Source organism: Perognathus longimembris, chromosome 1, assembly GCF_023159225.1.
Source record: "Perognathus longimembris pacificus isolate PPM17 chromosome 1, ASM2315922v1, whole genome shotgun sequence".
In the NCBI taxonomy this organism is placed as follows: Eukaryota; Metazoa; Chordata; class Mammalia; order Rodentia; family Heteromyidae; genus Perognathus; species Perognathus longimembris.
Window position 1 is genome coordinate 5,419,644 of NC_063161.1, and position 13,446 is coordinate 5,433,089.

The window sequence follows — 13,446 nt, forward strand, 5'->3', positions numbered from 1 at the left end:
TTTAAAGAGAGAGAAAAATGTGAGAGAATGAGAAAATATTTTCTAATGCCATTATTGAATGTGTCCTAGGGATGATGTTAGGGAATACCAAGGACAAAGAGCTGAAATAGAATTGTTCTTCAACTCCTAGCAGAAGCAGACTGACCTACATAAAGAAGTTCAGAGCTAAGGAAGGTCAAATTCGGTAGTACTGCAGCCTGTCTTGAGAGAGCTTCATGCATGTGCAGTCAGCAAACTGACTAATTGAAAATGCATTTCAATTTCGAGTGTCTCTGGCATCTACCTCAAAGAGCCTTTGATGTCCTTAAATTGTTATTTTGAGCTAGTCTCTGGCGGCTTATGCCTGTAATCCTAGCTATTCAGAAGGCTGAGATTTGAGGATTGTGGTTCAATGCCAACCCAGGCAGAAAGGTTCATGAAACTTGTCTCCAGTTATCCAGCAAAAAGTCAGAAATGGAGGTGTGGCACAAGTAGTAAAGTGCCGGCCTTTAGCTGAAAAAGTCAAGTTAAGGTCTTGCATTCAAGCCGCAGTAGCAGTACACACACACAAAAAATTTTTTTTGTTTTGGTTTAAAAAAAAAAGGGGTAGGGCTGGGGATATAGCCTAGTGGCAAAAGTGCCTGCCTCGGATACACGAAGCCCTAGGTTCGATTCCCCAGCACCACATATACAGAAAACGGCCAGAAGTGGCGCTGTGGCTCAAGTGGCAGAGTGCTAGCCTTGAGCGGGAAGAAGCCAGGGACAGTGCTCAGGCCCTGAGTCCAAGGCCCAGGACTGGCCAAAAAAAAAAAAAAAAGGGGGTAATATTTTCTACATGCTCTTCTGTTTACAGGAAGTGTAGTGTAGAGATTTAGACAGAGCTCACTTCTACCAGAGAATAACTTATTGGATTCTCTAAAGCCATGTTAGTGATCAGAGTGAAGACAGGATAACCTGGGACATGAAGCATAACCTTGTGTGCTATCAAAAAAGTTATGGACTGCCACGCCCCAGGACTGGCAAAAAACAAGACAAAACAAAAAAGTTATGGACTTAGTTCACCTGAAAGCTATAGAGGTTGGATCCTAGCCCTCCCCCAATATCTTTTTGTTTGTATGCAGGTATGGGAACTTAAACCTAGGGCCTGGGCTTTCCCTTAGCTGGACTTTCTCTTAGTTTTTCACTTAAGGTTGGCATTCTAACACTTGAACCACATGTGGGTCTACTTCCAGTTTTTCTTCTGGTTACTTGAAAATAAGTGTCACAGATTTTCCTGCTTAGGATGGCTTTGAATGACAATTCTCAGATCTCAGCTTCCCTGTGTGACTAGGATTACAGGCATGAGTCACAGGGGCCAAACCTAATATCATTCTTGGTTTTGTTTTGTTTTGTTTTGAGTTAGGCCTCCTTATGTAGCTCCACTTGGCCTCTCAAAGTCTTGGGATTATAAATATTTGCTACAATACTTAGCTTCTTCTCTCAAACTTTTATCACTTTTATTTTTTCAGGGCTGGTATTGAACCCAGGGCCTTGCCCACACCACACACATACACTATCACTGAACTCCATCTCTAGCCCTTATATAACATTTACTTATTTATTTACTTACTTGTTTGTGACAAGGTCTAACTAGGTCTGGCTTTGAGCTCCTAATCCCCTTGCTTTCATGGAGCTCTGGAATTTCAAGCATGTGACACTGAATCCAGCAATTTTAAATCCAGATATAATTTGTCAGAATCAAATGCAAAGGTCTTAAGTATTGAGTTCACCGACTTTTGGCAAATGACTGCACCTTTGTTACTCCATCTAAAAGAAGATACAAAACATTATCCTAGGGGCTGGGAATATGGCCCAGTGGCAAGAGTGCTTGCCTCGCATACATGAAGCCCTGGGTTCGATTCCCCAGCACCACATATATAGAAAATGGCCAGAAGTGGTGCTGTGGCTCAAGTGGCAGAGTGCTAGCCTTGAGCAAAAAAGCCAGGGACAGTACAGTGCTCAAGCCCTGAGTTCAAGGCCCAGGACTGGCAAAAAAAACAACAAAAAAACCCAAAACATTATCCTAGAAAGCGATCCCTTTCTTGCCAGCTCTCCCAGTTCTGATCCGCAGTGCTGATGGTTGTCAGCAATGTTCTGTTCACGTGTGGAAAGGTTTGTTCCGGCTACAGCGCACCGGACGCCTGGAAACCCACGTGGCACAGTCCAAGCCGGCCCCGGTCGCCTAGCAACCAGAAAGCCCAGAGAGGTCGGATTTCCTCTGGGTAGCGGGAAGCCCCGCCCCCTCGGCGCCAAGCCCCGCCTCCTCTCCGCGCAGGAGCCAGTAGACGGTCACGCAGTACTTCCGGGGGTGGGAGTAACGTTCTTATTGGTCAGTTGTCCGGAAGCGACGGGATTCGGAGCCTCGCGCACCGTGGCGGGACCCCAGCCGGGGCGCGCTGGTGCGCGGCGCGTGTCGGTGGCTCCGGCGCGCGTGGCCCGGCGCGGCGTCTGAGCTCCGGCCGTCGCGGGGTCGAGGCTTCCTCCCCCGGAAGCGGCCTCGGGCCCGCGCGGGGCCGCTCAGCTCTCCCTGCGCCGGGGGCCTGGCCGGGCGGGCGGAGCCTGCGCGTGGTTGGGACGGGACCCCCGGCGCCCCGGGCGGGGTCCCCGCAGGACCGGCTCTGTCGGGGTCCCGGGGCCCCCGGCGCAGGCCGCCATGTTTGTCCTGGTGGAGATGGTGGACACGGTGCGGATTCCTCCCTGGCAGTTTGAGAGGAAGCTCAACGATTCCATCGCCGAGGAGTTGAACAAGAAGCTGGCCAACAAGGTACTGGGGCCGGGTCGGCCCGGTAGGCCGGGGCCCAGCAGGGCTAGGACTTCCCTGACCGGGCTGGCTTCGAACCTCAGGTCGCAGCCTCTGGAGTGGTGGGGGTTTACACGCGTGAGCCACCGGCCCCCGACACTTTTGTTTAGGGTCTTGCTAACTTTGCCCACGTTAGCCTCAAACCCAAGGTCCTTCTGCCTCCCAAGTAGCTGGGATCACAGGTGTGTTGCCCCTCACACCGGGCCGGCTCCCCATCCGTCTGAGGCCTCCTGCGGCCCCTGGAGCAGAGCTTGCTTGTGGTTGTGAGGGCCTTGGGTGGGGGAGGGGGCGGCCTGCGGCTCGGGGGCTCTGGGTCACCGTGTGTACACATGTGCACCCAGGTTGTGTACAACGTGGGCCTTTGCATCTGTTTGTTCGATATCACCAAGCTGGAGGATGCCTATGTGTTCCCTGGGGATGGCGCATCACACACCAAAGGTGGGTCCTCCCTCCCTTCCTTCCTTCCTTCCTTCCTTCCTTCCTTCCTTCCTTCCTTCCTTCCTTCCCTCCCTCCCTCCCTCCCTCCCTCCCTCCCTCCCTCCTTCCTTCCTTCCTTCCTTCCTTCCTCTCTTTCTTTTTCTTTCTGTTTGATCCCTCATGGGTCTTGAACCTGGGCACTGTCCCTGAGCTCTTGCTCAAGGCTAGCACGCTACCACTTTGAGCCACAGTTCCACTTGCAGTTCTCTGGGGGTTAATTGGAGATAGAATTCTCCTGGACTTTCCTGCCTGGGTTGGCTTTGAACTGCACTTGTGTTCCTCAGATCTTTGCCTCCTGAGTAGCAGCAGAACCCGATAGGGCTCTGTTTCCTGTAGCTGCAGAAATACCTGGGGTAGTGAGAGCCCTCTCCTGGGAACCCCAGATCTGACTCTCCTGGGAACTGACTCAGTGACTAGGGGTAGACTTTTGTCTTCTGTTTTATGTTTTGGTTTGACTTTTGTCTTCCCTGTGACTAAGTTTCCTCATGTGTAAGACATGGAACGTGAACTCGGTGGTGGTCAAGGCCTCTCCAGGTCTGAGCCTCTTTGGGCTTTCATCTGCTGCCTGGTAGGAGTTGAGCCAGACAGCTGAAGACTTGGTGGATGTCCTGAGCTGGGTTAGAGAGCAGAGGGAGGAGGAAGAGCAGGCTGGTCGGGTGAGGACCTCGATGGGCAGAAGGACATAGTTAAAAGAGTGGCTCTGCCACTGACGAGCTGTGTGCCCTGCATGGAATAGGTAATCTCTCTGTGCCTCTGGTTCCTCCTGTGTACTGCTGCGGGGATGGAGGAGGAAACACAGGTCAGGCTCCTAGGGCAGGACCGTGGCACCCAGCCAGTGCTCATTGGTTGGGCTGTCTGTGGGTTCTGTGGATCAGTGGGATGGCTTGGCTGGGCCCACGGGGCCTAGGATGGCCTTGTGTTCTGGTAGTCAGCAGCCTGGCTGACCTGGGGGTTCCACCTGGTCTCCTTTCAGTAGGCCATACTGGGTTTAGTGGTCTCAAGGGTTCAAAACTCAGTTGGTGTATAAGCCCCTCTCTAGCCTTGCGTATTTCCTACTGGCCAGAGCAGGCCACATGGTTGAGGGCAAGGTAAGGGAACAGAGGACAGACTCCCACTCTTGGTGAGGAGGGCAGGAGCAGCCAGGCCTCCTCCCAGGGAGCCTGTGGGGTGTTCTCCACTGCTGCGTAGACTGAACTACCAGAAGCTACAGTGGCTCAGACCTGTAATCCTAGCCGCTCAGGAGCCTGAGGCCTAGAAGATTGTGATTCAAGGCCAGCCCTGGCAGAAAAATCCACTAGTTTTTTTTTGGGGGGGGTGGTGGTGGTGGTAGGGGTTGGTGGTCTGGGGCTTGAACTCTGAACTCTGGGCACTGTCCCCGGGCTCTTGTGCTTAAGGTTGTCACTCTACCACTCACTCTGAGCCACAGCACCACTTCTGGATTTCTGGTGCTTCGTTGGAGGTAAGAGCTCATGGACTTTCCTGCCCGGGCTGAGCCTTTGATCTTCGATCTTTGAGCCTCGATCCTCAGATCTCAGCCTCCTGAGTAGCTAGGGCTGCAGGTGAGAACCACCAGCACCCAGCAATGTAACCGTTCTTAATGGATAATTCAGTGTCAGTCAACATATGAACTTGGCTAGTTACCAACACAGACTTATTCTGGGGACACTCACTCAAGAATAAGTTCTCTTTTGAGCGGAGGAGATAAAGGCCTAGAGAATGGAACTCCAGGCCTTGTGCATGCTGGGCAAGTGTGCCCCCCCCCCCCCCCCGTGCTATGTTCCCAGCCCTCTTCTTTCTCAAGGCTGGCTGGTGGTCCATTGTGTGTGCACCCCACATTATGGCCACTCATCTGTCAGACCCAAGGCCACGCCTGTGTTGAGAGGGCGTCCTGCACTCCGGATCACCTGCTCTCTGCCTCTGTGAGCCTAGTGCGCAAGCCAGGCCCGGCATAAACCTGGCAGCGGCCCTGCGAGCACTGGGTGAGGTGGGGGACCGGGTTTTTCCATCCCACGGGCAGTGCCCCCAGCTGCTGTAGTACGAGGTCAGCAGGAGGTGGCCCAGATGATGTCTCCCCAGGGAGGGCAGCGGGGCGGGGCCTCCCTGTGCTGCTCTCTCCTTCCTGTTGGTGCCGGAAGCGGCGGTCCAGCCCTGTGAGAGGGGTCTTGGCAGCCGAGGGGGGCTGACAGGACTGCCTGTGTTTGAGGGAGAAGGCGGTCGGCGTCGGAGGACGCAGTTGTCCTGGTGGCCCAGCTTGGGGAAGACTCCGTGTGGCGGCTGGGTGGCTGGGCTGGTGGACACGTCACATCCGGCACAGGGGGTGGTGACCACGTTGACCAACGGCAGCAGGGCTGCTCTTTGCTTGCGGGTGGCTTCCGGAGGGCTCCTGGTCAGCTGAGGAGAACACTTGTGGGGCATTTTCCTCGGGGTCGGGTGGAGGGGACGCACCTAGGCAGGGCCTGGGAACCACAGCCTGCTCCTCCTCCCCCCCCCCCCCCAGGCGCAGGGCATTTTTAGCATCCAGTTTCAGGGCAGAGCTGCGCCGGGGCGAGCGTTGCTGGGTGGCCGGAGACGGGAGAACTCGTTTGAATCCTGGTTCCCTTTGTCCGGTGTGTCTGCCCTTTTAGAATTGAAAGGCTGGCCAGCGCTGGTGGCTCACGCCTGTCATCCTAGCTACTTAGGAGGCTGAGATCTGAGGATCGTGGTTCAAAGCCAGCCCGGGCAGGAAAGGTTGTGAAATCCTTATGTCCAATTATCCACCAGAGAACCAGAAGTGGCGCTGTGGCTCAAGTGGTAGAGCGCTCACTAGCCTTGAGCTCAAGAGCTCAGGACGGCGAGCGCCCAGGCCCAGAGTTCAGGCCCCACTCCTGGCCAAAATAAAAAAACAAAGAGGCTGGAAGGAAGTTGGGGTTGGCTTTGGAGTCCTCAGTGGCGCAGAGCCTGGCTCGGTGGGACCTCCCAGATGGAGTCGGGAGCCGGGCCTCGCTTCTAGGGCGGCTGCTGCCGGTGCCTTATGGGGACCCAGCTGTGACCTTGCAGGGATGAGGGCCAAGGGCTGGCAGTGAGGGACACGCCCGAGAGCCGCACGCGGTCCCTGCATGCCTGTCCCTCCGTTTCCAGTCCACTTCCGCTACGTGGTCTTCCACCCCTTCCTGGATGAGATTCTGATTGGGAAGATCAAGGGCTGCAGCCCGGACGGCGTGCACGGTAAGCAGCTCCTCAGGCGAGCCTGGAGCGCAGGGCCAGGTGCTCGGCGCTGCCCACCAGGGAGGGGGGGTCGGCTCGAGGGCGGGGGGGGGCGGCTCAAGGTGATGCCTCTTCCCCCTGGTGTCAGAAGCCCAGCTCGAGCCCCTCCTGCCTTGGTGTATGCGGCGTCTGGGTGGCCCTGGGGCTGGCGTGAGTATCTAGACCCCTCGTTTGTCTGTCTGTCCCCTGCTGTCACCTTCTTCTTGTCCTCCAGTCTCTCTAGGGTTCTTCGATGACATTCTCATCCCCCCGGAGTCACTGCAGCAGCCGGCCAAGTTGTATCCTCCCAAGGAGAAACGGGTCCCCAGGAGCGCAGGCTTCTCCCACAGGAACCTCGGGGCCTGCCCCGGGCCCTGGCCGTGTGGCCTGGGCCCACAATGCCCTGCGCCTGGCTTCAGGGCCACAGTACACCACTCCTTCCCCACTCACTTTGCTCAGGTTTCCCAGCAGGAGTGTCCCCAGGTCTTGGTCCCCAGGAGGCTCACCCTGGCTGGCTGGCCCCCATTTCCAGGAGGTGTGTGGCTCAGGTACCTGGACTGGGTGGTCCCTGGCCAGCCCTCCCCTTGCCGACTGGGGCTCAGCGATGAGCTCCCTGGCTGAAGGACCCCCAGCCTGGCACACTGGTCCTCCCAGTGCCCAGCGGGGTGCAGTGGCAACAGTGCCACTAGAGGGCAGTGTGGCTCCTTGGTGGGGCTTCTGGTGTAGGACATGGGGGGCTGGTAGGGCCCTGGCTGGCGGAACCGCCCTTGCGGGCCCCGGGAGGAGCAGGGTTGCCCGTGACTGGAGTTTGTCAGCAGGTCTGGCCCACCCTGCTGGCCCCTGAACTGGACTTGTTGCTGTTTCTCGGGGGGGTTCTGGGGTTCGAGCTCCGGGCGCTGCACTCCAAGCAGGTGCTCTCACACTTGAGCCACGGCTTTAGCCCAGGCACGTCTGAGTTGCTGCTGCCCGGCCGATGTGTCAGGTTTCCGCAGCCACTTGTCATTTTCGAAGTGGAGCTGGCTGTGGTCTTGTCCTGGCAGAGACGGGCTGTCCGCAGGGCCAGGACCTGCTTTCCCCGTGATTGCCAGGCAGAGCGGTGCCATCCTGGGGCTGGGCACTTGAGATCGCCTCCCCTCGCCTCCCCCTCTCCTTTCCCCTCCCCCACGGCTGGCTTGTGGCCTTGACCCTGGCACCAGCGATGAGGCAGAGCAGGTCTGGGTGTGGGAGTACGAGACCGAGGAAGGAGCACATGACCTGTACATGGACACGGGGGAGGAGATCCGCTTCCGGGTGGTGGACGAGAGCTTCGTGGACACGTCCCCCACGGGGCCCAGCTCGGCCGAGGCCACGGCCTCCAGCGAGGAGCCGCCCAAGAAGGAGGCCCCGTACACACTGGTGGTGAGACGGACCCCCGGGTGGCAGGGTGCCGGGGAGGGGCTGCTAGAACCCCATCTCTAGCTGGCCGCCCATGGTCTCAGCCCGTCACCTCTCCGCAGTGAGCCTGCCCATCTCTGCAGGCTGGAAGCACGAGGTGACGGCAGCCATGGTGTTGGAGGCACAGCACTGGCGGGAGGCCACGGGGGTGGGGGGTGGGGGCCCAGACTAAGGGCAGGCCTCCCCGAGGTGGGCCACCTGGGCGCTTCCCCCCACATGTGCCGGGGGCTGGTCTCAGTTGGCTGGGGGTGAGGAAGGCGAGGCCTCGGCGCCCCATCGTGCTAGCTGGGAGCAATGGCGGCATGGTCCCCAGTTGGGTTGTGGCTGTGTGCTCCCCTCTCTGCAGGTCTGCTGCCTGTGATCCTGTTGGCCTCTCTGACCGAGGCAGCCCGGCCCCAAGTGGCCATTAAGCTCCCCGTTCTTCCCGCTTCCCAGGGCTCCATCAGTGAACCAGGCCTGGGTCTTCTCTCCTGGTGGACCAGCAGCTAGCCTCAGCTGGAGATGCCACCCCGGCCGGGGAAGGTGGCACATGAAGAACTGGACGGCTGGGCCAGGAGCGCCCCGTGTGCCCCCCCGTCCTGACCCAGCTCCTCCTCTGGACTGGACTGGCACTTGTCTTTTTGCAGTGCTGGAGATGGAACCCGGGCAAGCGCTCTGCCCCCCAGCCTCCACCGGGGACTGCTGGTTTTTGATGGCAGCGTGGGCTGGGAAGGCCCCACCTGCTGTCTCAACAGCCCGTGTCCTGATTGCGGAGAATAATAAATTGAAGGGAAACCTCTCTGTACAGCTACTTAAGATGAAAAGCCCAGCCAAGGTCCTGACCTAGGCTCACTGAGCGGCCCGGCAGAGACAGCACAGTTCCCTCATCCATCCCAACTCCATTTTGGAGATAACTGCAAGTCCTCGGCTTGAGGGTAGCCAGCCTGGGAAGCGGCCTTGGGCCACGGCCGCCAGTCACCTTCGCCAGCCGTGCACACAGTAGCTCCTCACCCGGGAGGCAGAGCTTTCCGGAGGAAGCAAGCTGAGGAGGGCCTGAGACCGGGCTGCTGTTCTTGAGGATGGCAGGCCTGGGGGGGGGGGGGGGGGACCTTTGCCGGCCCCAGTTAAGTGTGACCGCAACTCGTGCACGGCCCAGCAGGAGCCCCCAGGGACCACCACCAGCTCGGGCTGGGAAAGCGTCCACACCGCCGGTCGGCCCACCAGGCCTCCAGCTCCCAGGCTGTCTGTGTGGTGATGCTGGGTAGCCCTGTGCTTAAGGGGCTGCGACTGGGAGGGCCCAATCTTGGGGTGACCAAAGGACTAAGATGGAGTGGCACTGAAGTCACAGGAACCTGGGGTCAGGGCCCCTCTGCCTGTGCTAGGGCAAGAACGACAGAACAGGATGTTCGCTTAGGTTGTTGCCGCACTAATCGGTTACATGTGGGATTGTGGTCACAGGCCCCCCACCGGCCGCCCCCAAAAGGACCAGCCCTGACCCTGGTGTGGGTAAACACCACAGACGACCACACACACCGCAACAGTCAATGAATTTGGATTCTTAATTCCCTTTTCTGGTCTGGGATTCCAAGCGTGCACCGCCACTCCCAGCACATATTATTTTTTTTAATAAGAGATGGTTCTTTAAATCCTTTAAACTTAATCAATGAAATGATAAGGCAGAATAAAAATTTCTTTAGAGGGGAGTGTTATCATCAAAAATAAATACAGTTGCATGAGGCTGCTCAAGATCTGAACCACGCTAAGTGGGGGAGGCAGGGGCTAGGAGTCCCCAGCTCGGGCTGCTCCCCACACCACGGGTGGGCCGAGGTGGGGGAGAAGAGTGGTCACCATCCTGGAGCAGGAAGCCATGCTGGAGGGGCCACGTCCAGCTCTGATGACGCATGAGGAGCCACCGCTGTAGGGGGGCGGGGGGTGGGCAGGGCGGCGTGGCCGTCCTTAGTGCTGTAGCTCCTTCATCCTGTTCAGGGCGCTGCCCGCGCGGAACCACTCAATCTGGGTCTCGTTGAAGGTGTGATTCAGGAGGATGGTCTCCTCGGTCCCATTGGGGTGCTTGATGACACACTTCAGAGGCTGCAAGGTAAGAGGGAGGTGTGGGTGGAAGCTGGCAGGTGCTCTAGGATGGAGCACCCCCTCCTGCAGGGGGGGCAGGACACGGTCCTGAGGGCTGCGGGCTGATGCCTGGCCAGCTCTGCCCTCGGCGCTGGGATTCTCTTCCTGTCTGGGCCTGGAGACCTGAAGGCCCCACGACTGGAATCCAAGTTCACCGGAAGGCCCTGGTGGCTCCCGCCTGTCATTCTAACTACTCAGGTGGCTGAGATCCAAGGATCATGGTTCAGAGCCAGCTCAGCCAGGAAGGTCTGAGACTCCTATCTCCAATTAATCATCAGAAAAGCCAGAAGTGGCACTATGGCTCCAAGTGGTAGAGGGCTAGCTTTGAGCAAAAGGGCGCAGGGACAGAGCCCAGGCCCCTTGTTCGAGCCCCGTGACCAACAAAATAACATTCACGGGAGATGCAGGCGGGGCTGGCTGAGGCAGGAGGGGAAGCAAAGCGGCTTCTGCAGCCCTGTCCCCCCAGGAAGGCCCAGCCTCCCCTGCCCGCTGACCTTGCCGGGGGCAAAGTCCTTCAGGCCCTGAATGGTCAGCTTGTCCACGGGGTGGATCTTGTTGTAGTCGGAAGGGTCAGCAAAGGTGAGAGGCAGGAGGCCTTGCTTCTTCAGATTGGTTTCTGGAAGGAGGAAAACAGGTGGCACCCCTGCCCAGGGGCTCCCCAGCCCCAGGAGCTCGCTCCTCTAGACCCACGTGGGGCCCCGCTGCTGTGGCCAAAGTGACCGCAGCTTAGCGGGTGTCACGTGCCCGAGCAGGCCTTCCCCCCAGACGCCCCCCGCGAGGGGCGGCCTGCTCTGTGCTCCCGGGTCTCGGCTGTGCCGTCTCCAGTTTTGGAAGCACTGGCAGGGCTGGTGGAGCTGCTGGGTGGAGCTCGGGCAGCACGGGCCTGGCCCGGAGAGCGGCAGGCAGCCTGAGAGCTAGGCGCGGGGCTCCAGGCCCGGCAGGCACTGCGGGGGGCGTGTGACCCAGCTGTGAGGGGCGGCGGGTCCCGGGTGCGGGCTCAAGCTCACCATGGATCCTGGCAAAGCTCTTGGTGATGATGGCCCGGCCGCCGAGGTGGCGAGGTTCCAGGGCTGCGTGCTCCCGGCTTGAGCCCTCGCCGTAGTTCTCATCTCCAATCACCACCCACCGGATGCCATGTTTCTGTGAAGCAAGCGGGGCTGGGGTCAGGAGGCGGAGGACGCGTCGAGGTCAAGGGCTGGCGCCGTCTGCGGTGGCAGAGGCCACAGTGCAGGGACAGCAGAGAAACAGCAGGGCCCGTGCCACGGGCTCCAGGAGAGCTGCGGCCCCCTCCCTGGAGCCAGCCCTGTACTCAATCATCCAGAACTTTCCTGCGGCTTCTGGGTGGGCCTCCATCTACAGCAGGCGTCCCCGTGTCTCTGGAGCACCCCCAAAAGCCCCCATGTGCCTCAGCTGAGGGCCTGTGTGTCTGTCTTTGGGGTGGCTTGTCCCTCCTCATCTCTGCTCCCCCCAGGTGCTCGTGCGGCCGCCCCTGCACTTGGGGGGGGGCAGTGCCACTGCCACCCACGGGGCTCACCTTGTAGTAGCGGGCAGTGTCAGGGACAGGGCCAAACTCCTGGGTGACGGCGTTGCGCACCGAGTTGGCCTTGCCGTTTTCAATGTTGATGGCACCGATGAGCAGGTTGTTGGAGATGTTGTCCAGATGCCCCCGGAACTTGAGCCAGGGCCCAGCAGCTGAGATGTGGTCAGTGGTGCACTTCCCCTTCACCTGGAGGGGCAGGCAGAGAACAGAGGCCGGGAAGAAGCCGTGCGGGGCAGCAGCTCGGGCACTGCCACCGTGCTCAGGCCCAGGGCACGCAGGTAAGGCCGACACCCGCACCATTGAGGGCCTTGGGCCCGTCAGTCCCAAGGTAGGACACTCCCTCGTGGGGCAGGCCGCCACTCAAAGTGGGAAGCTTTGACGGGAAGGACAGGTGCATCTGCTCACTAACCCTCCAGGCCTAGGCTAAGAGCCAGCCAGGATGGGGGCTGGGAATATGGCCTAGGGGTAGAGTGCTCGCCTGGTATACAAGAAGCTCTAGGTTGGATTCCGCAGCACCACATATATACAAAAGGCCAGAAGTGGCGCTGTGGCTCAAGTGGCAGAGTGCTAGCCTCGAGCAAAAGAAGCTCAGGGACAGTGTCCAGGTCCTGAGTTCAAGCCCCAGGACTGGCGAAAAAATAAGTAAGCACATAGGTTAATGTCTGGCCTGGCTACCTGTGAAAGCTCTGTCTGCCTGGCTTCCAGTCAGTGACTCTGTCAGCCAGGGGCAGAAGCCTCCCGTGGCGCCTTCGCCTGTCCCCACCGGCTGGCTGCCCTGTGGGCTAGCCCGATGCAGCGCGGAGGCGCGGCCGCCGGCCATGGCGCCCTGTCCTCTACCCACCAAGCGGACCCCGGCCCGGCCCGCACTGACCTTGATGAGGATCTGCAGGTCCTCCAGGTCTTTGCCATCCCACTTGTCGAAGGGCTCCAGCAGCTGCAGGCGCTGGCTGGTGGGGCTCACTTCCACCCGCTGCCCGCTGCTGTCCTTGGGTGGGTGCTGGTAGGTGTCCTGCCCGGGGTCGAACTCCTGAAGCAGGGGACATGGACATGTCGCTGGCCACATCCTCATCCCCCGTGCCGGCGGCTGGCGGGGGAGGCAAGCTCTTTGTCCTCAAAGCGGGGCCGGGCGCGGGCCTGCTCACCGCTTTGGGAAGCTCGTCCGCATCGGGAGCCTCGAGCTTGAACTTCTTGCCGTCCTTGCCTGTCAGGAAGTCAGTTTCCGGGTTGAACTTGAGGGTTCCTGCAATGGCCAAGGCGGTGACGATCTGAAATGGAGGAGGCCAGTGTGCTGGTTAGCGCCCACACCAGCCTATCCGCTCTCCAGAGGACCCAGCCCCTCGGAGAAGAGGAGCGAGGCAATCTCCACGCTCCGCCCCCGCTTCTCCCTGGAGGCTGGAGCCGCAGGACTGTGCACCAGCACTGGCCACCGGGGGAGCGGAGGACGCGGGAGGCTGGAGCCGCAGGACTGTGCACCAGCACTGGCCACCGGGGGTGCAGAGGACGCGGGAGGCTGGAGCCGCAGGACTGTGCACCAGCACTGGCCACCGGGGGTGCAGAGGACGCGGGAGGCTGGAGCTGCAGGACTGTGCACCAGCACTGGCCACCGGGGGTGCGGAGGACGCGGGAGGCTGACTGTGCACCAGCACTGGCCACGGCGGGTGCGGAGGATGCGGGAGGCCAGGGCTGGCCGGCCTGGCTCTCTGCTTCGGCAGGCCCGGCGGGCATCGCGGCTGCACTCGGTGCCCCGGCAGAAAGGCTGCAGCGAGGGCGAGGGCGCTGCGCGGGCAGCGGCTGGAGCACCAAACAGCCGCCCTCACTCAAGCAGCACACGCAGGCGTTCTAGAAC

General features: G+C 59.7%; 2 protein-coding genes across 2 annotated transcripts in view; one reads left to right on the plus strand and one right to left on the minus strand.

Annotated features, from left to right (window-relative positions):
- Positions 1-2,578: 2,578 nt before the first annotated feature.
- On the plus strand, positions 2,579-8,486 carry Polr3h (RNA polymerase III subunit H). The gene is made up of 6 exons (XM_048354742.1): positions 2,579-2,782; positions 3,160-3,256; positions 6,413-6,499; positions 6,753-6,816; positions 7,714-7,915; positions 8,387-8,486. Exons 1-6 carry the CDS (start codon positions 2,672-2,674, stop codon positions 8,438-8,440), a joined length of 615 nt encoding a protein of 204 aa, XP_048210699.1. The 5' UTR covers positions 2,579-2,671; the 3' UTR covers positions 8,441-8,486.
- Positions 8,487-9,558: 1,072 nt separating this feature from the next.
- The window catches only part of Aco2 (aconitase 2), a 31,037-nt gene continuing 27,149 nt past the window's right edge, over positions 9,559-13,446 (minus strand). The window contains exons 13-18 of the mRNA XM_048354722.1: positions 12,743-12,865; positions 12,472-12,627; positions 11,595-11,786; positions 11,068-11,200; positions 10,555-10,676; positions 9,559-10,021 (exon numbers count right to left, since the gene is read on the minus strand). Coding sequence (XP_048210679.1) covers positions 9,887-10,021; positions 10,555-10,676; positions 11,068-11,200; positions 11,595-11,786; positions 12,472-12,627; positions 12,743-12,865 — 861 coding nt within the window. The 3' untranslated portion in view covers positions 9,559-9,886. The remainder of the gene's footprint in view (positions 10,022-10,554; positions 10,677-11,067; positions 11,201-11,594; positions 11,787-12,471; positions 12,628-12,742; positions 12,866-13,446) is intronic.

Bases quoted from the DNA above. Each gene is read 5' to 3' on its own strand.
- Polr3h (XM_048354742.1), top strand. From the start codon at position 2,672: ATGTTTGTCCTGGTGGAGATGGTGGACACGGTGCGGATTCCTCCCTGG. The intron at 2,783-3,159 runs GTACTGGGGCCG...ATGTGCACCCAG, and splicing joins ACAAGAAGCTGGCCAACAAG to GTTGTGTACAACGTGGGCCT. The intron at 6,500-6,752 runs GTAAGCAGCTCC...CTTGTCCTCCAG, and splicing joins CAGCCCGGACGGCGTGCACG to TCTCTCTAGGGTTCTTCGAT.